Source organism: Homarus americanus, unplaced genomic scaffold (genome assembly GCF_018991925.1).
Source record: "Homarus americanus isolate GMGI-L3 unplaced genomic scaffold, GMGI_Hamer_2.0 scaffold51325, whole genome shotgun sequence".
Lineage (NCBI taxonomy): Eukaryota > Metazoa > Arthropoda > Malacostraca > Decapoda > Nephropidae > Homarus > Homarus americanus.
In genome coordinates this window covers 193,873-221,053 of record NW_024746673.1, presented here as the reverse complement: position 1 = coordinate 221,053, position 27,181 = coordinate 193,873, and the positions used below count along the sequence as shown (strand labels likewise).

The 27,181-nt window shown below is 40.0% G+C and overlaps 1 protein-coding gene across 1 annotated transcript; it reads left to right on the top strand.

The window, feature by feature from the left end:
• Positions 1-4,225: 4,225 nt before the first annotated feature.
• Positions 4,226-15,075, top strand: LOC121879380. The gene is made up of 6 exons (XM_042385987.1): positions 4,226-4,408; positions 12,076-12,192; positions 12,535-12,647; positions 13,501-13,648; positions 14,265-14,405; positions 14,907-15,075. Exons 1-6 carry the CDS (start codon positions 4,324-4,326, stop codon positions 14,999-15,001), a joined length of 699 nt encoding a protein of 232 aa, XP_042241921.1. The 5' UTR covers positions 4,226-4,323; the 3' UTR covers positions 15,002-15,075.
• Positions 15,076-27,181: the final 12,106 nt, after the last annotated feature.

Sequence of the window (27,181 nt, the reverse complement as noted above, 5' to 3'; positions counted from 1 at the left end):
CGTGGGATTTCTGCAATTGAAATAGTAACTGTTGTTACGAACCACGCCATCTATTGTCTTGATCTACCTACCCAGCACCACGAGCAACGCCATCTAGGGACGAAACACGAGTATGACTCGTCTTGGTTACCACTCCCGGGTTTCTCCATATCTTGGTTGTTGCGTCATCTCCTCAAAGTCTTCTTTGTCAGCTCCAATTCGAGGAGAGCACTACACTCTGGGAAGTGACCACAGGATCACCTATCCTGGAAACCTACGGCACAGTGACTACTACCGTCTTCTACAATACTCAGCCTCGTCAGCCATCTCAGCTCCCCACTTAAGTATTTGTAATCTTGTATTGCTCCCCGTCCATGCTTTAGAATGTTGTATGTTTTAAATATGTATATATCTGTTAATGTTTAGGTTAAGTATGGTTAAGGGTAAATTATAGAAACTGAATATTTTGTTAAGGAATTTATGGTACTTTATTATACACAACAAAAGTCGCATCCTTTGCCTTTTATAGTCAGATTGTCTTTGTTTTTTGTTGTTGTTGCCTGTTGGGATCTGGGTAGACTTTTAACTATATTCAAAATCCCCAACTCGTAACACATGACATTCACTTGATTTAATACTCTTATGTGTCTGTTAATAGCATCTAGTGTGACACATCTAACCATCGGTGTTTAACATTTGCTTACTACCAACAGCAGTGTAATTAACAGGAAGGGGTGATAGTCAACAATGGTTCAGGAGAAGTCCCTCGTAGGTGGAAGAAGAGAATCGATACTCTATAAGTGGTTCTCAACCTTGTTTACCCCATGCACCCCTTTCACCATATGTCAGAATGTCATTCCCCCCTCCTTTCAAGATGTCTGCCTCAAAAAGGTGCATTCCAAATAATATATATAATACTGAAAATCCTTTATTTTTTCCATATTAGTACATATACATTTACAATTTTACATGGATTATTTTATAGTGGAGTTTTACAAATTAAATGCCAATTGAAAATGTTTATGGATTTATAAAACTTGAATAAAAAGTAAAATAGTTTTTATTTATTTATAATGAATTACTTAACAGACCAAACTGAAGCATAATGCAATAAACATAAAGTTCAATAGAATACCAGCATATTATTTGTAATTGATTTTATTCAGATGAAGATTACAGTCAATGAAACCTGTGATTGTTTTTCTTCGCCAATTCTGGGATACGCGGAGGAGTGCTTGAAACGGACAACGCAGGTCATTTTCTACCTCTAATCTACTACGTTGCTTCGTTTAATTTGCAACAGAGTTGAAAAGCCTGACTCACAAAGATATGTCGACACAAACGGAAGCAATGCACGGATAGCTCTTTCTGCCACTTTTGGGTAGGAATCACACATCAAGGGCCAAAATTCTGTGATTGATTTCTCATCGAACATATCTCTTGCTCCCGAATCAGTTTTCCCCCCCCCTGAAAACCTGAATTCCCCCCCTGGGGGGAATTCCCCCCTGGTTGAGAACCCCTGCTCTATAGAAAGACAGTAAGGGGTGATCAAGGGTTCAGGGGTCATCTGTTTAAAAGATATGACTCCGAAGGACAAATGACTGTAAAAACATGGGTTAACGGGACACTGCAAATGAATGTTTATAAGAAGAGTGCAGTCATGGATGAGTGAGAAGAATGGGAATAGAATTAAGCAGTTATGGGGAAAAGAGTCGGGGAGGGTCGATGTCCTGTCATGAAAAGAATGTTGAAACAGGAGAGACAGTGTGGGAGAAGAGGGGGAAAAGTGAAGGACAGGAAAAACAGGGAGAAGAAGCTGAGGAATGAAAGGATAAAAAGACACGAAGAAGAAAATCAAGAAAACGGGCGGTAATACAGCTAATGAACCTGGTGCAGTTGGAGCTTGCTGGGGAGTTTACTTGACCTGTGTCGACGAAAGATTATCTTCACCGCACTGACTTGTTCTACTGAAGTGAGTCATACTTGATCATATAGTTGATGGACACTGTTGGGCGGAGAGGGACTCGAGAGCCAAGCCTTAGTGTTAATGGACCCCAATCCTTTTGATTACAAGTTCATATATACCTAATTCAAAAGAGTCCCAATTCTTATGGCCCCAATCCCATCTTACTCGAATTATATGGAAGTCCAATCTTAGTAAGTCTTAATCAAGTTAATCCTAAGGTTTAGGTTAGGTTACGTTGAGCTACAGAAGGATTAGCACCTATTTGACCTGCAAACATAACATGAGAGGTTGAGACTTAGTACAAACATTGTCACACCCTGACTTCCTAATACTCTTGTAGGGGTATCGAGATATTAATGTTGTCTAGCACTCAGGATGGAAGGAAACTCTAATGTGGTTTCCTTATATAATATAAGTTATATGATAGACAGTCTGGTGCTGGAGGTGCCGTGTGGTGGGGAGCTGCTCAGTAGAAGACGTTCGGTGAGTAGCGTGTTGAAGGAGGTAGATGTGCAGGAGCTTCGTTAGAGAAGATGTTGCCTGTTGCTGGCCTCCTGATTGAATGAATGCTAACAGCGTGGAGCTTGCTGGAGGAGGTGTTGCTTGTTCAGGAAGATGGGCAGAATGAATCTCAATGGAGAGATTGAGCTTATATACCCAGCAGCAGCCGCCAGTCCTCTATGAATCATGTTGGGAAAACCCAGAAAGTTGCCCGTGACTAGTTTCGTTGCTAAGCAACCGTACCATCTGGCGTCAGCTCTCGCTTGGTTGCTAGGAGACGGCACGTCGGAATGCGGTAGCAGGTGGTGGCTGTGGCTACGGAGTTGTAGGCAGTTGTAGGGGAGACGTCCACTACACTCTTGTGCCAGATATAATGTTGCCCAACACCTTGCTCCCAAATATACATTATGTGGGTCACTTTCTACCCACCCACTCTCCGCCCACCTACTCTCCGCCCAGCCACTTCATCATTCACGGAAGTTAGTCAGATTAACACGCCTTTTTAAATGACATTATATTAGAAGGATCATATAAGAAAGGATAATAATTAATACACAAAGCGGTTAGTACATAAGCGGGTATTGGTGGTTGTGTCTGCTAGCAGTTTTAAGGTACTGCGTCTTGTGGCGGTTGTTCTAAACCAGCGGTTCTTAACCAGGGGGGTGCAAACCCAGAGCAAAAATAAGGAATGGCCTTAACAGGTGTGTGAATATCCCTATTTGGATTTCCGTAGGGGGGGTGGGGGGGTTCTCGTTCGCTACAGATACTTCAAAATGTCGTAAATGATAACTACGTCAATCAAAATGTAAAATTCCACTAAAACTGACTGAATTAAGGTAGTAATAATGTCGGGAAGTGTACGATAATTTGATGAAGAAACGATAATTTTGAGGCTCTAGAACGATAATTCATATTTGAAAATTTTTCAACATTGACTGCCAGTCTGCGACGATTTCAAGTGCCAGTCGCCCGCGACGTCCTTCCGTGACAACTTTCTACCTCTCACACTCACGCATTTCTTTCTTCAATTGAGCTATGAGGGTAGACTTTTATGAACGAAACAATAATGATAATTACTTATATCAATTAAAAAAGAATGCTAATTGTTTCGTTTTAATAACGAGAATGAAATTTGTTTACTCAAAAATGGATTGTAATCACGCATTGTCTACTTTGAGTGACGTCTGTGGCCATGTGGTGGTGGTGTTTATGATCATGGTTTTAGAATTTTGAGATTTAGAATTTTATATGAAGGAAGGTGGGGGGGCCTGGAGATGAGGACCAACTGCTATAAGGGGCGCGACCTAAAAAGTTTTTTTTTTGACGGGAATTAGCCCACCCAGGCACAGGTCACTGACCCACATCGGGGCCTGGGGGCGAAAATATAATAATAATAATAATAATAATAATAATAATAAAATAATAATAAATAATAATATAATATATAATAATAATAATAATAATAAAATAAAAATGAAAAAGAAATAAAAAATGGAACAATAAATGTAAATATATTGAATGCAATAAATGAAGAAAGTCAGATCAGCATGAAACAATTTTCGTGATGCCAATGTATGGCAATAGTAAGAGAAACAATTGATGCAATTGTGTGTAAATGAGGCAGAAAGTCAGATCAGCACCTGGGACTTGGTCACAATTTTCGTGATGCCATATGACAACACATTATGCTTCCAATATCTTCCCAGGCGGTAGTACCTCCCTGTTTGGTAGCTGCCTAATACCTACTACTCTTAGAACTACTGTTCTAAACTCGTACGCTCGCTGTCTACAAACTACGCCCCGACAGAAAACATTACAGTACTCAGTCCTCCTGCATCTTTTACAACACTCAACTCTCCTTCTGTAACGCCTACGTCATGAAGACCTTGATGGTGCTGGTACTACTGTTATTGTCACTGGTGCAGGGTGTCCCGGGGCTCTACTCCTACTGGCAGAAATCAAGTAAGTCTTACATGTACAGTCTCCTTCACTAGTGTGTTTACAGGGGCTAGTCAGATTTTGTGCAGCATCCTTCATCACTGCTTACAATTTCTCTCAATAAGAAGTTTGAACAATTATTATAATGAACAATGTTGGAGATAAAACACAGCCTTCTCTTTCTCACTGTTTCACACTGAACTAACTACTAAGTTCATCATTTACGAACACTGTAGCTTCCTATTGCTAGTAAAGCTTTTTTTTTTTAAGAATTGTGACTGATATAATTCATTCATGCCTATTTTCGACGATATCTGTTTAGTGGATTGTGTTTTACCATTTGAAAAAGGTTTTTAAAGATCAAAATAAGGAAACAATATTTTGGGGACCTCTAAAGCTCTTTCAATCCAAATTATCAAGCCCGACAGTGTTCTCCATCCCCTTTCCTTTCTAAAAACATTTTGTTGTTCAAATAACTTGCTGTCTATTTCACTTTTCACTCTATTTGAAATAGTTCAATAAAAATTTGTAGACATGATTACAAATACAATAATAATTGTTCTAAACTGGTTGCACTCCAAGGCTCCTGACTTTTCAGGTAATAATACAAATATCTGTATTTATTTTCTGAAATCACTAGGAAGGTTTCCTGTGTACTAAATAGAGTTGCAGACTTTAGTCAAACATTTCATCCTATTCCAATCCATTTCTTATAAACTTTGCGGGAAGATAATTAACTCCACAAGCTTCATCAATTTTCCCACATTGTCTCCAACTAATATTTCCGAAACTGGTAGCTTGATCTTTATTTCCCTTACGTTGTTTACATTCACTGTATCATTATCATGGTACAGTGCATTATATATATATATATATATATATATATATATATATATATATATATATATATATATATATATATATATATATATATATATATATATATATATATATATATATATATATATATATATATTATATATATATATATATTATATATATATATATATATATATATATATATATATATATATATATATATATATATATATATATATATATCATATTTTATATCCGTGTATTTCCTATTAAGAAAAAATTCTCTTGCCTCTCCATAGTCCTTTTTAATATATTGTTTAAAATGTAATTTGTGTGCACTCACTCTCAGCCTTGTTCCTCTTTTGAACTACCTGTATGTGTTCCCCCGACTGTTAGTATTTCTTTGACCTAATATCAATGCTGTTTTATTTCTTGTTATTCAAGTCCTTTTAACAATCCTGACAATCTGTATTGGGTTGTAATTTTATATTATGTCTGTCTCTGTTTTCAGATTTTCTAACCAAAATTAGCCTAACCAAAATCATAATTGGAACGTGGTGTGACCCAGAGTCTGCCCCTGGATAGATCTTAATTTGGGTTCAAGTTTCTTAATCTTATTTAGTTCCTGACAATATCTATGTCTAAAGATGTCTAAAGTGTTGTTAGTTTATGTATATGCACACGTACTATCTTGATTTTCTTATGAAAGTCTTTTAATCCCCGTCGGCAAGTTTAACAAAAACTCTGAGGATGTAGCTTTCAAATTACAGTTTAGGGGGTTGATTTAACTGCTAGGTATAGGTCTAGATCACCAATTTCAGTTGAAATAATTAAGCTCGTCTTATACACCAGGTCGACTTATACAGTAGGTCTCAATATACGGTATCTAGGCTATGCAGTCCTACTTCTGGTGGTTCCTTTACTTTCCTTTGTATTAAAATCAACCATTATAATCTGACATTCAGTAAACATCACAGCTTCTTATGTCTTCTTTAAACGTCTGTAAAACTTTTCCTAAATCCTTGTTATTATGAGTTGGTGCATAAGTCTGAGGTACTGGCAGGGCCGTAGGCTCAGCACTGGAACTTAACTAACAGAACTATCTGATACTGCTCAATAACTCTTTCCAAAGCTAGACAACTTCTGGTTTACAAGAATACCAACACTCCTCTTATTCTTTTCATCACCTGGATACAAGGAGCAAACTTCTTTTTTACTAATATATTTGAACCTATCTTACTTCACATTATCCTTCAATGTCCCACTAAAAGCCTGCCATCTTCCTGTAAACATATGTGTACTCTCCACTTTCATAATATAATGTTCTCATATCTCTAGTTCTTAAATTGATTTTATGTCTCTTCATTCTTAAGCTTTTGGTGTTGTTTAATGTCCAAGACTTTGTTTTGTAGAGGTAGTGTTTGCTTGTTCTCAGTTGTCACATGACCTGCACACAAGTCTTGATAAAACATCTGCTGAAAAATTACGAACTTTGAACAAAAAACTGCGGCTCCCGATGAAAATAGTTTGGAAAGTTTCACTCCAATGAAATTATGTATTTTTGGTTAAAATTTGGAGTGGCCAAAGTTAATACAGTTTGAAATGAGGCTTATAGTTTGATTTTACATAGAAGTTCTCAAAATGAAATCCAATAAAATCTTAAAGACGTTTAACTTGTTGCTATAGATGTGTCTTATCCATCACCAACTAACTTCTAACCTCTCAAGTATTCAACAATACATCGGATCCTCTGGTCAAGGATATTCCCTCCATCTTAAACGCTTACCAGCTTAATTTACCAAGTGGTAGTGGTTGTGGTGGTAGTGGTGGTGGTGGTGGTGGAGGCGACATTGGTGGTGGTGAAGGTGGTGGTGGTTGCCTGAGCGATGAATACTGTCGGGGGGCACAGACACACACACACCACAAGCACACACACACACACACACACACACACACACACACACACACACACATGCACACACACACACCACTAGCACACACACACACACACACTCTCCCAAACTAACGTATGCATCACCAGCCTGGTCGTCTTCTCTCAACTCCACCCAACAACGTCAGCTAGAGAAGGTACAGAAAAGGGCCTGCAGAATCATGCTCGGCGCAGAATACTCCGGCTACACCAACGCTCTCTCCACCCTGGAAATGCCATCCCTCAGTGACCTCCACCACCAAGCACTGGAAAGGTTTGGCCGTGGACTACTGCACCACCCTCGCCATCGCCACCTCCTGCCACCTGCAGCCCCCCACCCAACTCGCGCAGTCCGCCACTACAACAAAATTCAGCCCATAAGAGCCCGCACCGATAGATATAAGAACAGCACCATCCCATCTATTGTTAAAATAATAAACAACTCCTCATTTATGTACTGTACAGCCCTGCAAATGTATTTAATGCATATTATATCATTATGTCTAAATCAAATGTAAGTCTGTATATTTTCAGCCACCGGCTGCAACTCTGTTATTAAACCGTTTATTATTATTATTATTTATTATTATTATACACACACACCACTAGCACACACACACCTCTAGCACACACGCACATACACACACACACACACACACACACATACACACACACACCACTAGCGCACACACACACACACACACACACACACATGCACACACCACTAGCACACACACACACACACACACACACACAGACACACACACACACACACACACACACACACCGCACACACACACACACACACACACTAGCACACACACACACCACTAGCACACACACAAACATGCACCACTAGCACGCACACACACACACACACACCACTAGATACACACACACACACACACACCCCAACGTAAGACATCACTGGCCCTTGCCCTTGTTGACTTCAGGAAGGCTTTTGACCTTGTTGATCACTGCACTGTTATCAACAAGACCATTGCACTAGGGCTGGCCACCAACCTGGTCTCATGGCTCCCTGATTTCTTGAGTGGACGTCGTCAAACAGTGAGGTATCAGGGTTCTGTCTCCACATTCCCACACCTCACCTGCTGTGTTCCCCAGCGAACCAAGATGGGACCACTGTGCTTCCTCATCCTGATGAACGACGCTCTCCCGGACACTCCTCACAGGTGGAAGTACGTGGATGACTGCAATGTGGGGGTTACAGTGGAAAACACCGTACCAGACTACTCAGCGCTACAAGGCACCCTGGACAGGCTACAGGCATGGAATACGGAGAACAAGGTCACCATCAACCACACCAAAACCGTAGTCATACACATCAATACCGCCACCACTCCAGTGCAAGCTCCAGCAGTCACAGTGGGTGCCCATCTTCTCCAGTTAGTGCAGTCTGCCAAACTCCTGGGTGTTACTATAGACCACAAACTGGACTGGAAGGCCTATGTAAATAACACAATCAAGGCAGCCTCGTACTGACTCTACATGCTACGACGACTTAGGTCACTTGGAACACCCACGCCAGAGCTGAGGACTATCTGCAACGCCTTTATTCTCCCCAAACTAACTATGCGTCACCAGCCTGGTTGTCTCCTCTCAACTCCACCCAACAACGTCGGCTAGAGAAGGTACAGAAAAGGGCCTGCAGATTCATGCAGACTACTCCGGCTACATCAACGCTCTCTCCACCCTAGAAATGCCATCCCTCAGTGACCTCCACCACCACTAGCAAGGTTTGGCAGTGGACTACTGCACCATCCATGTCATCGCCACCTCCTGCCACCGACAGTCCCCCACCCACCTCGAGCAGTCCGCCACTATAACAAAATTCAGCCCATAAGAGCCCGCACAGATAGATATAAGAATAACACCATCCCATCTAATGTTAAGATAAAAAACAACTCCTGATTTATGTACTGTACAGCCCTGTAAATGTATTCAAAGCATATCATTATGTCTAAATCAAATGTAATTTTGTTTATTTTCAGCCACCGGCTGCAACTCTATTAATAAACCGTTTAATAATAATAATAATAATAATAATAATAATAATAATAATAATAATAATAATAATGATGATGATGATGATGATGATGATGATGATGATGATGTTGTTGTTGTTGTTGTTGTTGTTGTTGTTGTTGTTATTATTAGCACACGCACACCACTAGCGCGCGCGCACACACACACACACACACATTGCAGCCAGGTCAACTGTTAAGTTGGCCCATACCAACTCCCTCCCCTGAACCCTCCTCCCCACCGGAATATCAACAAGTTCTGGCCAGAAGTTACTATTTCATTTAGGAAAGGAATGGAACCAGTGTTAAACAGAGGTGAACAGTGGTGTACAGTGCTTAAGTCAGTGAGAACAACTCAACAGTAACAGTCGTACCCAAGTTAACCTTCACACAGTGAGGTCCCAGGTACCCAGTGATAACGGCCCGTGAGACCCAACAACCAGCGATGTGTTAATCCGTCTACGATAGGAAGGCCTAAGACCAAACCTCACTCATATAACACCATCTGTGAGGGAATTACTACACCACGTCAGGCCCCGCATAACACCATCTGTGAAGGAATTAATACACCACGTGAGGTCCCTCATACCACCATCTGTGAGGGAATTACTACACCACGTGAGGCCCCTCATAACACCATCTGTGAGGGAATTACTACACCACGTGAGGCCCCGCATAACACCATCTGTGAGGGAATTACTACACCACGTGAGGCCCCTCATAACACCATCTGTGAGGGAATTACTACACCACGTGAGGCCCCGCATAACACCATCTGTGAGGGAATTACTACACCACGTGAGGCCCTCATACACCATCTGTGAGGGAATTACTACACCACGTGGTCCCTCAGAGCACCATCTGTGAGGGAGTTACTACACCACGTGAGGCCCCTCATAACATCATCTGTGAGGGAATTACTACACCACGTGAGGCCCCGCATAACGCCATCTGTGAGGGAATTACTACACCACGTGAGGCCCCTCATAACACCATCTGTGAGGGAATTACTACACCACGTGAGGTCCCTCATACCACTATCTGTGAGGGAATTACTACACCAAGTGGTCCCTCATAACACCATCTGAGGGAACTACTACACCACATGAGGTTCCTCCTAACACCATCTGGGAGAGAGTTACTACACTACGTGTTTGCTGTTCAACACCTTCATTAATCTGTATGTTCACTGTATGTTCCTTTACCTTTCTCTAATGAAGGCTTTTGTTAAACCACCAATGTATGTAATAAGTCATTTATGTCCAATGTATATTTTCAGCCTTCGGGCTGCAGAACTTTTTCAATAAACCGTCAATTATTATTATTATCATCATTACACACACATACACACACACACACACACACACACACACACACACACACACACACCACTACACGCACACACATACACACACACACCACTAGCACACACACACACTCACACTGTTGTGTCCATCCGCAAGTTGATCGTGATTCTTAAACAAAGACAAAATATTTATGTGTGCATATGAGATGACACCTGAAGGTACACTGCCATCATCTCTCCTCTATTCTTAGAAGTTTCGAAACAACTGAATTGATGAACACCAATCAATAGTTCTGTCACAAACTTGAGCCTTGCCGATCACGGCCCTCTACACCACGGTTAGACCCCAGTTTACGACACGAAGATCAATCACCCTAACTATACTGTACTGTATATTGAAGATAATAGCATCTACAGGTGATATATATTTTCTTGTCTTGCTAAGGGCATTTTGTAACATTTTGACATAACTTACTTCACATATCCTTTATACTCACTAATAACGTAATTACATTATATCAGGAGTAAACTAATTTTTTATTACAAAAAACAGATGGTGCAACGACCATTACTTGTAATATTACCTTCATTTTGATTATAATTCATTAGCTGCAGTATTTTCTTAAAGAAGATATTTACGTATGAAATCAATACAGACTGTCAACAGATCAGTACTAGTTCACTACACGTTAACGACACGATCAGTTCGACCTTGAGCTCACACTGACACTCGGGGTGCGATCTGGACGACTACCGCCCGAGGTATTTGAGTGATAGAAAGCCTTCCAGATATAGCATTAGTACAGCAAATAGGGTTATAAACTATGTTGATTAATGTAAAAAACCTGGAAAATATAATCACATGAACCCACAAAATCGTGAATTAGACGTGTTTCCTTGTTTCGTAAGTGGTTATCAGCATATACGTGGATCACGCGCACCTACTGTACAGTGATTTATTGGGTTTTGCCCAATAGATACAACCTAACCTAATCTAACAAACGTAACCTAACCTAACCTTACCTATCCTATAGCAAAATTTAGCTTATCGCTATTTTCCAAACAACCACAACGCGTTGTGGTTAGTTTTCGATCTTTTGCGCATGCTCCGCGGACGCGAATGATACATCCCTCTGTAGTACATACATAAAAGTTTGTCATATTCCACCAATAAAAAAATATTTGGAATATATATTTATTTACAGCATTTTCTCCTTCATCAAAGAACACCCACGGGCAGTTGGATCTACAAGGACCAGACTGACGAGCGGGCCCCAGTTGATGAGTGGACCCCTATTGACGAGTAACTGTAGCCCCTATTGATGAGTGGCCCAAATAACGAGCGACCCCATTGACTGAAACACATTAACCACTTCAGTTTAAAACATGAGTTATTCATGTTAAAAGTCGAAAGCGGGTCGTCTCTTGACCCCGACGACCCATCAGTTAGAGGTAGTGTGGCGACAGCATTGAATACACTAAGTCTCTGGCACTCGACCTCCTCCGTTTCCCCATCTGAAAAGTTAGGCACTCATTCACAGCTGTGTTGATCAGTGTTGAGGGTAGTTTAATAAAAGTCTTCAATATCCAGGTCCTGGCCAGCGCTATGTGAAGGAAGGCTCGTTAATGGTGAGTGTGGTGTCTGCCAGCACCACGTGCGGCGTCCGCTGTACAGAGAACGTCCACTGCATATCTTTCAACCACAACGGTGAGTCCCACACACACACACACACAAAACCCACCTCTTGCCCGTATTATAACTTCTGGCTCTTACTCACGTCCATTACCACGAAGAACTAACTGAAACACTTCCAATATTATGAATAACTGTGTAAATAACTTGTATTAGTATGTAGCCTAAGCTCTGACCAACACAATCATACGCTTGTATCGTATGCAGAAGGTCGGACACAACCAATCAATAGTACTAATGTGTGAACTGTAACAGACTGAACTGATTTCATGATTTTCTGGTAGGAGGCATTGTTACACATGTGTTATTTCGTATCTTTAAAAATTTATATGAACATTATGCTGAACATGCTGACAGGTGTCACGCAGGAATGTGAGCTGCTGAACACGGTGCCTTACTTAGCGGGAGACCACCTGTATCTGGCCAATGAAACAGACTGGAGTCACTTCAGTGTCTACGTTCCTGAGAAGGTAATTACCACCAGATGAAATGCAATTGACAAAAACAAACAGATTTTATGGAAATTCCACCAGACAGATCCCATGGGCAAAATCCTACAGGGCAAAAACTAATATAAAGTTCTAATTCCCTGTAAGTTTAGATTACGTTAGATTAGGGTAGTTTAGGATAGATTAGCTCAAGTTAGGTCAGGTTATTACGTCATATTATTTTGTCTAAGTAAAAGTGCATATTTATTTTTCTTTGTCAATCTTCCAATGGACAATCCTAACCAACTCTTACTAGTCTTCTCCTTTATATTTGTTATCATCAATTCTCAAAATATTATTGCATCCATCTCTTCTTCTCAAAGTCTGCAACTTACTACTTCGGGAGTATTACTTCCATAACAAGTATAAATATCTCCATATTGACGAGTGGCCCCATTAATGACCGGCCCCATTGATGCATGGCCCCAATTGACGAGTAACTAACCCCTATTGATGAGTGGCCCCGTTATTTTTCTGTTCATCCTTGCCAACTTTTCTAATACTGTACCCATGACGCTCCTCGCTACGTTAGAGCCAACTATCCGATCCGTACACAACAACTTTGATTCCTCGTTTGGTTATTACGCTCATATTTTTTATGCTATCTCCCGCTTATAGCATGGATTACTTCTGTAAACAAATATCCTGCGCGACCAGCGACGTCATTGAATTGCCTTGCCGCTAAGAGAATGTGTTTTGTATATTATGTTTATGAAAAACTTGGAACAGGAGAGCCCTTCTGTGAGGCTCTACTCCTTCATCCTATAAACCAAGGAGTTTTTTTTTTTTTTGCTTCTCGTTATACGAGAGGTAAAGTAACACTTACACTTGGCAGGTTTTTAACGCCACTGCCCTCTGTCCTGTGGGAAGTGTGTTGCTGTCCTACGAACAGCCCGCCTACTTGAAGCAAGACTACGACCTACCGGCCTACGCTTGTACTAATCACACCTACGTACTTAACCAGGTCGCTCTGGGCCATACTGGTCAGTACCATTATATCTGTACTATTACTTCCGTACACTAATAAATGTTATTATAGGATTAGGTTGGTTGAAGCTGATTACAATGAGACAACAATACTGTACAATAATAGCACTCATACTACAAAAAAAAAATCTTCAAAATACCAAGAGAGCGATTCTCCCCCTGAAGGGTGACTCCTCTCTTCATCTTTCCTGCTGACTTCCTTTCAAGCCATATCACTTCCACTTCTCACCAGAAAAATTCCCCGATGAATACGTCTAACTCCTATCTTAACTGACCCAATGCTTAATGGGCGTCCTTCACCTCTTTAATTTAATTAATGGTCCACTATATCTCTTGGCTAGAATACTTAAGGGGCGTGGGTTTTTTCAGGATCTTTTGAAATCAATATCTTACAACTATTTTTTTTTACGACACATCATTTGGTCCACGCTTGGAGGTGCATGACGAAGTTTTCATGAGAAGATGATTTATCTGCACATGACAGTACTCGAACACAGAACTTGTGGTTTATTTGGGTGTACTGAATGTTTGTCTTATAATCGACCATGATCCTGGTCTTACAAAAGAGAAAAAGTGTGACTACAAATACCGAACTTTCCCTTCATTCTACAGACTGCCGGATGGTCATTAAGTACGATACGAACTTCCTTGGCTACAATCATCCTCACTTTCCTCACAACACAATGGGCTTTGTCGACACCATGGCCCATTGCTACGATTACGGCTGTGTCGGTGTTGTCTGCGTTGTCCGAGGTAACTCTTCTCCTTGATTACCTTAAGCTAAATATTCCTTTATGATTTAATGAGTCGTCGTGTAAATGTGTCTTATAATCAACTCCAAGTGAAGATAGTCTACTAAGTCTTCTATGAGCATTAATCGATTCTTTCTTCCTTGACTATTTCAGCCAACATTTACTCATATTTGTGGTAATCAAACTTTATTGATTGATGATTTTGATCAAAGTCGACAATATTTTTTCCCCAAACCTTATTATTTTGTTTGTGTGCCCCCCACCCAACTACCCCTCCCTCCAAAAAAAAACACTTCCATGGCTGGTTGAGCTCAGCACTAACTCAACACAGAACATTTCTTGTTTTAACTACAAAGGTCATGGTCAAAACAGGTCATTAATGAAGGTCACCCCACCGATCGCTAATAAATGTCTTGGTACAATAACAATAACGTCAAGCTTTGGTAGAATATTAATCAAGATGTGTTGTTTTACCTTATATCTCTCCTCTTCTTTTTTTCAGGCAATTGTTGGATACAGTATGAGTCTTTCCTCACCTCCAACACGGAACCAATTCATGTGGTAGACGTTCTCTACTGGTATGCTGTCTGCCAGTAACATCTCTTTACACATCCGCCACCACACTTACACCACTACCACACTTACACCTACACCACCACACTTACACCAACACCACCACACTTACATCAACACCGCCACACTTACATCAACACCGCCACACTTACATTAAGACCACCACACTTACACCAACACCATCACACTTACACCAACATCACATACTTACATTTAAAGAAAAACAATCCTTTGCTACACTGGAGTCCAACAATGACACTGATGAATACTATCCAGGACTCTCAAACCAAACCAAACCTAATCTAACCGAACCCTAACCTAACCTAACCCTAAAAACCATACCATGAAACAACTTGGCGATGAATGTGAAGCAAGAATACAAGTGCAGACAGACATTAGTCAGTACATTGTATACCATGAAGAGATGTATTGAATTCGTAAAGCATGTATAGGGAGCCAGTAACGAGATGTAGCTGCTAGACTAAGGTTAGGATATAAGTACCTCTGGCAGTATGTCCCTCAAGTAGATGTGAAGTGTGACTGCCAGACATACAGTATGGCCACACATTCCTACATTAAGTCCTAGAGTGTGAAAAACTAGGACCTGTGTAATGTGGATGCAATTGAACTGTACTTTTTCTGTGGTGACAAGATAGCTGATATACTAAAGCTGTATCCACATTTCGCATCTAGTAGCCAATAAGCTTCTATGTATTGAACTAAACAACAATATACTGGAAATACTCTGTAACACTCTGTAACACATTATCCTGATCACTGGGGTCTGATAAACACCCTTTGTGGCCTCCGCTCTGCAAATTTTATTGTTCTACCGTTCACAGGATGAGTGTGGGGTGTACAATAAACCTGTTGTTGTATGCTGTAAAATTTAAATTTAATTCGTGTAGTTTTGACAGAGAGACAGACAGACAGAGATATATAGATAGATAGATAGATATATAGAGACAGACAGCATAGATATTAAAAAATAGTAATACCAATTTATTTTGATTCAATATCTAAACACACAATGCAGGTATTCAAAAAACTGTACAAAGGCAGTGTGGCTGTATAATCAATGGTACTGTATATTATCCATCATCCTTCTATGTATCGTTGCCCAAATAAGGTTCACGACATAGGGCTACGGAGACCAAAACTGTGAGTGGAAATTCGAGAAGACAGGTGTTGAACGTCAGGTAAACGCAATTAACCTGATTATTTGAAAGAGTCGGCTAAAAACGGATTATTTTTCAACATTTTACGTGTTGTAATAATAATAATAATAATAATAATAATAATAATAATAATAATAATAATAATAATAATGTTAATAATAATGATAATAATAATAATAATAATAATAATAATAATAATAATAATAATAATAATAATAATATCAATAACAATAAGAATAATAACAGTAATAATATTAATAGCAAAATAATAATAAAAAAAAATATAATAATAATAATAAAATCCACTATTTAAAAATTTAAGTCAGACACTTCCCATATAATAACTAAATACATACCTACACACAAAGAACACCAAGTAACAAAAATACATTGAAACTACATACGACTTGTGATTAAAAAATGTTTGAAAATATGAAACTTATCAGAAGTTAAAATAAGAAAATGGGAATAACTATTAGATATTTTATTGTTTATTACTGTAAGGATTTTATCATACTGCTTGTTCATTGTTTACACGCTGCGCCAGAACACATTATACTGTACACAGGTTTTCAAGATCGTGTGCATGTTTGTAATATAAGAACAACTTTTTTCCTCACTTGTGGGAAATCTCGCATATCAATAAATGAGAACAATATAATGTTGCTGTTGTAATACAAACCCACGGTACTGTAGGTTGTGTCATGGGCTGTTTCTGCAATCTGTTTACGTTTTGTGTGTGCAGAAAGTGTGAGTATTATTTTAGTCATATTGTTACCGAGTGTATATTAGTCACTGTGGCCAAATTACTGTTCCTCCTATGGCCTCTCACACGAGTGTTTGTCTACTACAATTTGGTGTTTGATGATTGTTATACTTTATTGTACTGCTCACCTTAATTAGTATACAATTTGTAGAACTACGTCCCTGTGTATCCATCTACAACCTTTTTCTTGTTTGTTGTTGTAGTTATTGGGCGTATTACCTTAACTGATACATAATTTGTGGAATAAATCTTATCTCTGAATGACATGTAATTCCATCCATTTAGTTTACAGTCTAAAAATCAGCAGTTCAGTTTCAGGTCTCGGTAAATTTTTACAACATTTAAGTTTATTCACCATAGATCGGAGGTTTTACTTCACAACAGAAAGTAACTCGGGTCCTCTATGTCGAGGATGACATCCACTGAATGGACAGAGGGAAGGAAGCAAGGAAAAAACTAAACAACGAATTTGAATTTACGAAAAGACTGTTGTTGTTGTTAGCCTCCAGTAACTCCCTCACTTTCCTCACTGCTGACGACGACGCTATAATATTTCTTACAGCAGGAGACACGAGGTAACCAAACCTATTGATCACGAGATATGTTTCGTTTGGCTAACTTTACTTCTTCCGTGTTTTCTGTTGTTTGAAATAAGGTAACACCTTAGTTAATAATGTATCCAGTAGTATTTACAGCTTGGAAAAAAAAGGTCAAAATACTGTATACAGAGACTTGTGGGGAGAATGGACAGTGTCTTGCTCAGGATGACACAAGATCTTTCTCAGGGAGGAGACTTGAGGGATACCAAGCAGCTGTACAGTATACTGGGGAGCGTATGTAGAGCATACCCAACATTGTCATACGAGAGAAAATATTCACTAAAACACATATATGTATATAATGGTTCTTGTTATGTAAATACTGAGATATCAAAGTGACAAAGAGAATGTCACAGCTATGTAAATTACCTCATGGGAGAACGTGAGGAACAACGACTGAACAAAGGACAGAGAAGGATGAAGTGTGGTAGAGACTACAGTATGTACACAGGACAACAATAGAGGGCACCAGCATCACACGTCCACACTGGCTACCCCTCCTCACTATTTCACTTGCTCTTTTATTATCTCTTTCAACTAATCTTTATTCTACCCAACGCGCCTTCATTTTTTAACATTCCTTCTTTTAATATTTCGGTTACGTTTTTATTATCTCTTAATATAGTTTAAGACACTGGAATTTAGTGCCTAGACTGATCGCTTTGTTAAAAAAACGCAGTTACAGCCGAGGCGGAAACTGTTCAGTACGGAGAGACAGCCGAGGCAGCCAGGCAGGATCACAGCATCATTATAGTATTAACGAATGACGCGAAGTTCTCATCCCTTTATTGATTGTTTATGTAATCTGCTTCGTACAGTCAATATACAGTGACCAGATGTTTCAATTACAAGTCCCCTATAGGTAAACTTAGACCCAAAGATGACAATAATCACGACACCCTATCTTGACCCCACCTACGGCTCTTGGCCAAACTGGAGGAAATTGCAATCCCGAACAGAGAATTGTGTCAAGGTGCCAAACTATGTGATTCGTCGAGGACATATACTAATTTATGGAAGCCAAGAAAAAGAAAGAATTAAGGGGAAAAATTGTACCATAAAAACGCCACAGTGATCCAATACAAAACAAGGATGAATACCTCTGCCATCTACGAGTATTTCCTGCAGCTGGCGCTACTCTTAGCCAGTGACGTTATAAAAAAACATTGCGAAAAGCACCTTCGCCAGCATTCTAGTGTCCCTGGCGATGCTTCTATGTGCTAACGCACCTTCACCTGTGTCTCCTGCCCCTGGAGATATTTTTACAATACCGGCCATACAGATCATTATAGGAGATAAGAAATCACTGGAACTCAACCGCCGCGGCAGAATTTGACATTGTTCCTCTCACTGGGTACTCGCACCCCCCCCCCAGTACATACAAAAGGAGATTATGATTCTGCTTTTCAGGATAAAACCCGTTACTCCTCTGTCTGTCAACAATATAATAAAGGTTTATGATTCTGTGTGTTCGTTTGCATGTATGTATGTATATGGGAAGTAGTATGTACAGGTGGATGAGTAGCTTTATAGATGTGTGCGTATTGGGCACATGAGTATGTGTGAATGCAAGTTTCAGCACCATTAACTCCCAGCAGCTCACAACAGGTGGTTGGCGTGGGGTGCAGCGAGACGAGGGGAGAGGGAAAGGGGGATTACATGGAGGTGTGGTTCAGAGAAGCGTGGTGAGTGGGTTCATATGGGCGTGGGAGATGTGAGGACAAGATGGACTGGTGGTAGATCAGGCGGACTCTGGGCGGTGGTAGAAACGGTACCGTTCTTGCCTCGCAAGAGAGATGTCACGGGTTCGATTCCCGGGCCGGTGGAAGTTGTTTAGACATACTTCCTGGCCCTCATTAGCCCCTGTTCACCTAGCAGTAAAGTAGGTACACTCGGAAACCATAATCTCTAGCCCACCTGGGTTGGTGCTGGAGGATAGTACAGTGTCCTTTCTGGACGGGGGCCCACTCTAACTATCACGAGGCAACACACACGCAAACACACACAGTCATAATACTGCTGTATAGATGATATTAAGTATAAGTATTGTATATGGCATTTTATACTCTGCATTATCTTAGTTATATATGAACACAAAGAAAAATTACCATAGGTTGCAGTTACGAATTTATGAATGGAAATAAACACTTCCAAACCACCCAGTGAATCCACACAACGTTTACAGCGCTTGTGTGTGTGTGTGTGTGCCAGACCACGATGCTTCCACCACACCCCATCTATAACTTTTATTTCCCATCATTCGCATAACTATATGAAAAATGGTGTATAATTTAACTACATATTTCAAAAACCTTAAATTACATGTGGATCAGTCACTCCTCATTTGACGCACTTATAGTGTAATACTTTGACCATCCCACCTGGGCACATGGAGGCCCACAGTAACTCTCACGGGCAACATATGCACGAACACACAAATTGTGATATGAACCCTTCCAGGCTTCACTATCATTATCATGTTATGTTCATCGTGCTCTGTATCTTGGTAACTAGTCATAGTATCAATACATGACAGTGTTATTAGTATAATATTGTAACTTTTGCCCTACAGTTATTGTTGTAAATCATGGATAGGAAGGATACATAAATTGTAATATCAAGTGTATGGTTCGCTCAAAGCCACCCCAAGTCAGACAACGCGCCATATAAAGTTACACTGTGTGTGTGTGTGTGTGTGTGTTCTGTAACATTAAGCTTCATCCTTAGTAGGTAAGATTTTTCATAAAGAGGTTTCTCCCATTCGACATTGTGAGCATCGTCCCAGAGCACATTGTTTCCATCAAAACCATGGTTCATCCTTATTTCCCTTCTTCCGTGTAACTATATTCATGTGGCTAAGTGCTTGCTTTTCATTTCTTTATTTACCCAAATAATGTGGATCAGTTACTCGTTATTTAACACCTACATGCACTTAGAGCATCAAGATTGTTTTGTAGGCATGACTATTGGTTAATTGAAACCCCAAAAATATTTTTCACATTTATTATGCATAAACATTGTAAACATATCTATGTGATTATTGTAGTATATAACATATATTCCCAAGAGTTATGCATATTAGTGCATAGATTTTGTAAGCATATTTATGTGAAGTGACGTAGAACCACATAGTAAAATACCTAGACAAATTCCCGAGAGTTAGGAAACGAAGTCTATGTGGCCCCAACGAGGTTACACCAGAGAGCTAACTCCCCCGCCACCCCCTACAAGGCACCGTCGTGGGCGGAGATTTAATTCTTGACCACAGGATCCCGAGACAAGGCTTACTACTACTGAGACACCTCGTGCCCATAGGTTAATACCGTGTACAACCTCCATCTGATGGGCATGGAATCTACCAGATTGCTGCAGATGTTCGGCCTCCTTATTCCCTCCCACACATTATGTGCGTGTCTCCTCACTGCCTTCCTCGTTTTCTCCTCAACATTCCATTCAACAACTATATGCGCCCATAGATTTTCTATTGGATTACAATCGGCTCCTTTAGGGGCCAGTCCAATAGAATTATCTGCGGGTGCGCATCAAACCAATGCTTGACTGCCCGACTTGTATATATTGGACTGCGGTCTTGCACCATACATAAGAACATAAGAACATAAGAAAGTGGGATACTGCAGGAGGCCGACTGGCCCATACAGGACAGATCCCTTTCACACCCATCCCAGCGCTTCCATGTGCCTATCCAACTTCGTCTTGAAGCTCCCTAGCGTCCCCGATCCTACTATAGCACTCGGTAGCCTATTCCACATATCCACAACTCTATTACCAAACCAGTGCTTGCCTATATCCTTTCTGAATCGGAATTGATCAAATTTAAAGCCATTTGTTCTAGTTATTTCGTTATTACTGAGCTTCAGAACATCTTCCATTTTACCCTTGTTAATCCCACTTACCCACTTGTACACCTCTATCATATCTCCCCTAACTCTACGCCTCTCTAATGAATGTAAGCCTAAGCTTTTCAGTCTTTCTTCATATGGAAGGTTTCTAATATTAAGGATCATTTTTGTCATTCTTCTTTGTACTCTCTCCAAAGAATCTATGTCCATTCTATAATAAGGACACCAGAACTGAACCACATAATCCATGTGTGGCCTCACTAATGCTAGGTAAAGTTTCAAGATAACGTCAGCAGTTCTGTTACTCACAGACTAGATATGAACCCAAGAATTTGTTTGCCTTGTTGCGAACGCTAATACATTGTTTTTAGGTTTCAAGTCGTTGCTAACAAATACACCTAGATCTTTTTCACAAACTGAGTTTTCTATTTCCGTACCTAGTTTTATACTTAACGTTTGTATTCGTCTTCCCTATCTGTAGTACCTTGCATTTATCAGTATTGAAATTCATTTGCCAGTCTACTGACCACCATGTAAGGTATCTAGATCTCTTTGAAGGCGTTCAAAGTCACTGTCTGAATTTATCACTCTCCCATTTTGGTATCATCTGCAAATTTACTAATCCTACTAGTTATGCCTAATCAAGATCATTAATGAATATAACAAACAGCAGAGGGCTCTAATACAGATCCCTGGGGAACTCCGCTTTTGACCGACCCCAGTCTGACTTTAATCCATTTATGCTGACTCTTTGTTTCCTAGTTAACTATGACCTAATCCATTTTAATACTGATCCACCTATTCCATGTGCTTTACCTCCTTATCAATCTCTCATGAGGGACTCTATCGAATGCTTTACTGAAATCTAAATAAATTATATCATATGACTTATCATTATCTACCGCTTCATATACTTCTGAGAAAAAGCTAAGCAAATTTGGAGACAAGAACGTCCTGGGTGAACCCGTATGAGAAGAATGAATTAAGTTGAATGTTTCAAGGTGGCTTCTGATTTTTATAGCAATAATTGACTCTAGCAACTTGCCTATGATTGACGTGAGACTAATGGGACGGTAATTTGATGCTATTGATTTATCACCCTTTTTGAAAATCGGAACTACATTTGCAAGTTTCCAAGCTTCTGGCACTAGGCCCGATTCTAATGACTTATTAAATAAAACTGCTAATGGATTACTCAACTCATCTCTACATTCATTTAATATTCTAGCATATACCTCGTCTGGACCAGGCGATTTATGAGGCTTCAGTTTGTTAATTACTTTAAGCACATCGTTACTAGTAATATTGATATTCATCAACATATTTTCTATACTGTCGTTATATACATATAGGCTGTGAGTCTGGGATGGCATATGAGTTGCTGGGGGGATGGTTAGCAGTCCTGTTGAACTGGCAGGTAGACAAAATAGAAAACTCACAGCCAAACTGTAAGAAAACCCATGGACAATGACACATTAGTAAAATATACTAGGTCATTTTAGTGCATGCACACACATTATATACAGACCTATTGGTCCTTGCAAGGCTGTTTGGTTATGCTATGCTAACTAGTTTGCTAGGGTGAGGGAACTGATAATATGTTACATAAATTTATTTGTTAGTGGCCCAAGGTTAAAAATGCTTTGATAGTTATTTAGTGGGTCCCTTATTTTTGACCTGACCTGAGTAGTCACGTCGTCCCCCTTCTCTTAAGCTCCTCTACGTGTGTGTTGGTGTTGGTGTGGGGATTAGTGGATGACATCATTATGACCTGACCTCATGTTTAATAAGGTCACCCTGTATATTTAAGCCTCTCTCTGTCCATGTAATCCAGTTGCCTCTGAAGATGTCTTGAATAAAGACAAAAGCTGAGGTGCTCCGTTGTTGCCCTTTTCCCATGTGATTTTATCAAGATTTATCTTATCCAAGTTTTCATTGTGGATCTACATGAAATATATATATAAATATATAAATATATATATATATATATATATATATATATATATATATATATATATATATATATATATATATACATTTATTTAACTCTTCTCAACAATTGCAAGGATGAATTATACGACTTACCCTTTGAGCAACTGTGTCCACACTGATACGGCAAGCCTCCCTACACACGACGTCAGGTCTGTCATTCCTATGTCCTTCGGTTCTTCATTTCGTAACTGCAGTGTGTGGTGTTTTCCCTCACGTCCAATGGTTAAACGAGATTTTTTACGGTTTGTATATATAATGAAGATAATGCAGAGTATAAAATGCCATATACAATACTTATACATACAGTAATGTTATCTATACAGCCGTACTATGACTGTGTGTGTTCGTGCGTGTGTTGCCTCGTGATAGTTAGAGTGGGCCCCCGTCCAGAAAGGACACTGTACTAACCTCCAGCACCGACCCAGGTGGGCTAGAGATTATGGTTTCCGACTGTACCTGTTGTAAGTCGAAAGTTGCGAATTCGTATTCAGGGAGTTGTTGGAGCTTCCAATAACTTGATGACATACACCATTGACTCTTCAGGCTTCTATGCCCTTGATTCTTCAGGCTTTTACGCCCTTAACTCATGAGACATAAAGGCAAGCTTGAACTTAGCATGCTTCCCTGTTGGGCGCTGTAAACGCTTCTGCACTTCACCTTGCACAGGATGTAAAGGGGTGCCCAATAAACTAGCCCCCTCGTGGGCAATCTAAAAAAAAAATCTAATCTGATGGCTGATATCCCTCCTCCTAGTCACAGGCCTGGCACTTGACATTATTAGGGACCTGCCTCACTTTGCTATAAACAGACGAAATGTACCGGGAACTTAACCCCACACACACTCATCATTGTGTCACTTTATGTAACTTGCTGACAAAATCTATGACCCTTCAGGCATCTAGGCCCTTAATGCATGAGTGATAAAAGCATGCATGAACTTAGCATGCTTCCCAGTCTGGCACTGTAAACGCTTCTGTGTTGCACCTTGCACAGAATGTAAGGGAGTGCCCAATAAACTAGCCACCTCCGGGGCAATCTAAAAAAAAAAAAAATGTGATGGCTGATTAGTGCTTCCCTCCCTGGATGATGGTGCACACACACACATACACACACATACGATTAAACAGTTAATTTTGTGTCCAGCGGATACTTACCAATGCAGTTCTCATAGCACCTCAGAATAATTCATTATGCACCTTAGCAGCTTAATGTTCCGGGGTCAGGGATCACAGCCGATGGAGTGGAACGAGAAGGCCAAAAACGTGTGGCGATACTAACACGTACCCAGGCGTCCCTCCTCCATAAAAAAAAAAATCAAATTTTTCCTACAAGTAATTGAGTCTTGTTGTTTTAGGAAGAGTGGAGGATGAGTACAGTGGTAGAGGTGTTCGTGTGTGGAGAATATCCAATGTAGAAAAATCACGCCACGCCACACCACGCCACGCCACACCACACCACGCCCACACCACACCACACCACGCCCACACAACCCTTAAAACTGTAATTAGGAAAGAACTTATTGATGAGTTTGACGCAAGTAGACTAGTGCAAACAGGCACTAGTCGATCCATAGTTTACCATGATGAGATGTATCAAGTGAAACATGTATATGGAGCAAGTAACAAGATCACTAGATTACAAGATGTTGTAACCGCTAGATTAATGTTCGGATATAAGTACCTTTGGCAGTATGTTCCTCAAGCAGATGTAAACAAAACTAAATGTAAAGTGTGTGGCCAGACATATGGCCACACACTTGAACACTACGTCCTCGACTGTGTGAAGATAGAACCTTTTAGGGACAAGTCCAAGCACAGTGTGTGTGAAATGGCACAACACTTCATCTCTAATGGCAAGATAGCCGACATATTAAGATTGTATCCACTTTTTTGCACTTAGTAACTGTATCAGTTCTCATGTACAGAACCAAACACGAAATGTGCTTGAATACTTCTCACGCAAATGTGAATAACAAAGTGTGAGGCCAGACATACTGCCTCACAGGCCTGTACTCACGCATTTGTGAATAAGTTACCCTTTATGTATAGAACTAAACAAATAACGCAATTGAAATACTGTGTAACATTCAGTGCCATAATATCCTGACAACGGGGGTTAATTATTATGACCCGTTGTAAACTCTACTCTGTAATCCTTTTGCGCTACCGCTCACAGGATGAATGTGGGGTGCACAATAAAGTAGTCGCTGTAAGCGGCAAAATCAATCACACACGCACACACGATCTCTTAATTATTTCCTTCATTGTCATGGTTTCTCATTTTTCTTATCTCTGTCCATGAGATCATCTACAATGGACTCAACATTGGATAGACTCAACACGATCGTATACCGTATATCGTTATATTCAATTTTCACATAAGTATATTTTTTCCTACTGACACCAAGCTCTGCGGATTAACCTTGTAGATATAACTTATTATTTAGTTCACAGGTAAGCGCATCACTTCTTTGAACAGGTGACACACAAATGGAAACTCAGATTACATACGTCCGCTTTGCATCTCGTATTCAAATAATAAGGTAACAATATCTATCTTATTTATATAAACCACAAAGAAGGTCACAGGTTAGCAACTAATTCAAGCGTCTAGTTGGGTCATAAGATAACTTGAGGTGGAATACAGGTCACTAATGATTATGATTGTCTTAATAAGTTCGTGGAGTGTGTGTGTGTGTGTGTAGTGGAGGTTGTGTTGACATGTAGATTGTTTTATTTTCAGGGTAAGATGAGTGGAGTGATTTTGCGGGGGGGATCGTAATAATGACACCATCAATTTTGGATGCACTTGAAGTAAGTAGCCTGAAACAGATATGACAGACACGCACACTTACCTTTTAGAGAGTCCATGTAACTGGATCCTGAAAATATAAATAAAAAAAATGTGAGTAACAGTTTATTTTGACTACAACTGACCAACATCAAATATTTATTCTTCCCTTCCTTCTCCTCCTCCCCCTCCTCAATCTTGTTTCTCTTCTTCTTCTTCCTTCTTCCTCTTCTTTTTTTCTTCCTTCTCCTCGCCCTCTCCCCCCTCTTCCTCCTCTCCACTTCTTCCTCTTTATCTTCTTTCTCCTCATCCTTTGCCACCACTTCCTCCTCCTCTTTAGGATGCGGGAGGTTGGGAGGCGTGAGAGACAGAGACCATCCAGTAATGAAGGTTCGTTTTGAGTTTCCCTTTTCCTGTCATTAAGGCTTTACTGCCCATATGACTTTCTCCCTCGCCTGTCCCTTTTCTCTCTGTTTGTCTGTCTGTCTCTTCGTATTTATTTATATTTCATCGTTATCCATTTTTCTCTTATCTGTCTCTCTATGTCAACATGTTTATCTCTCTTTCATATTTTCCATTTTATCTCTTTTCCCTCCTCTCTCTTCATTCCTTTCCCCCTCCCTCCCTCCCTCACAGTCAACAATGGACTCCCCACTCCAATTCCCTCTCATTAGATAAAACCTCGAAGACTAGTTCATTATCCAGGTAAGAATCACCACCTGGTAATGACAAGCAGGTGAAGCGGGTCCTGAGCGAACGACTGGCCCAACACAGTTGGCGAGTCTCTTTGTCTCGTATAAAGAACATCTGTCTATAAAGGTGTAATTGATGGGGACTAGTTTTTGGACGAACTTAGACTAGCTTTAAATGGGGACTAATTTTTGGATATATTTAGACCAGCTTTAAATAGGGACTAGTTTATGGACATACTTAGATTAGCTTTAAATGAGGACTAGTTTATGGGCATACTTAGACTAGCTTTAAAGAGGGACTAGTTTTTGGACATACTTAGAGTACAC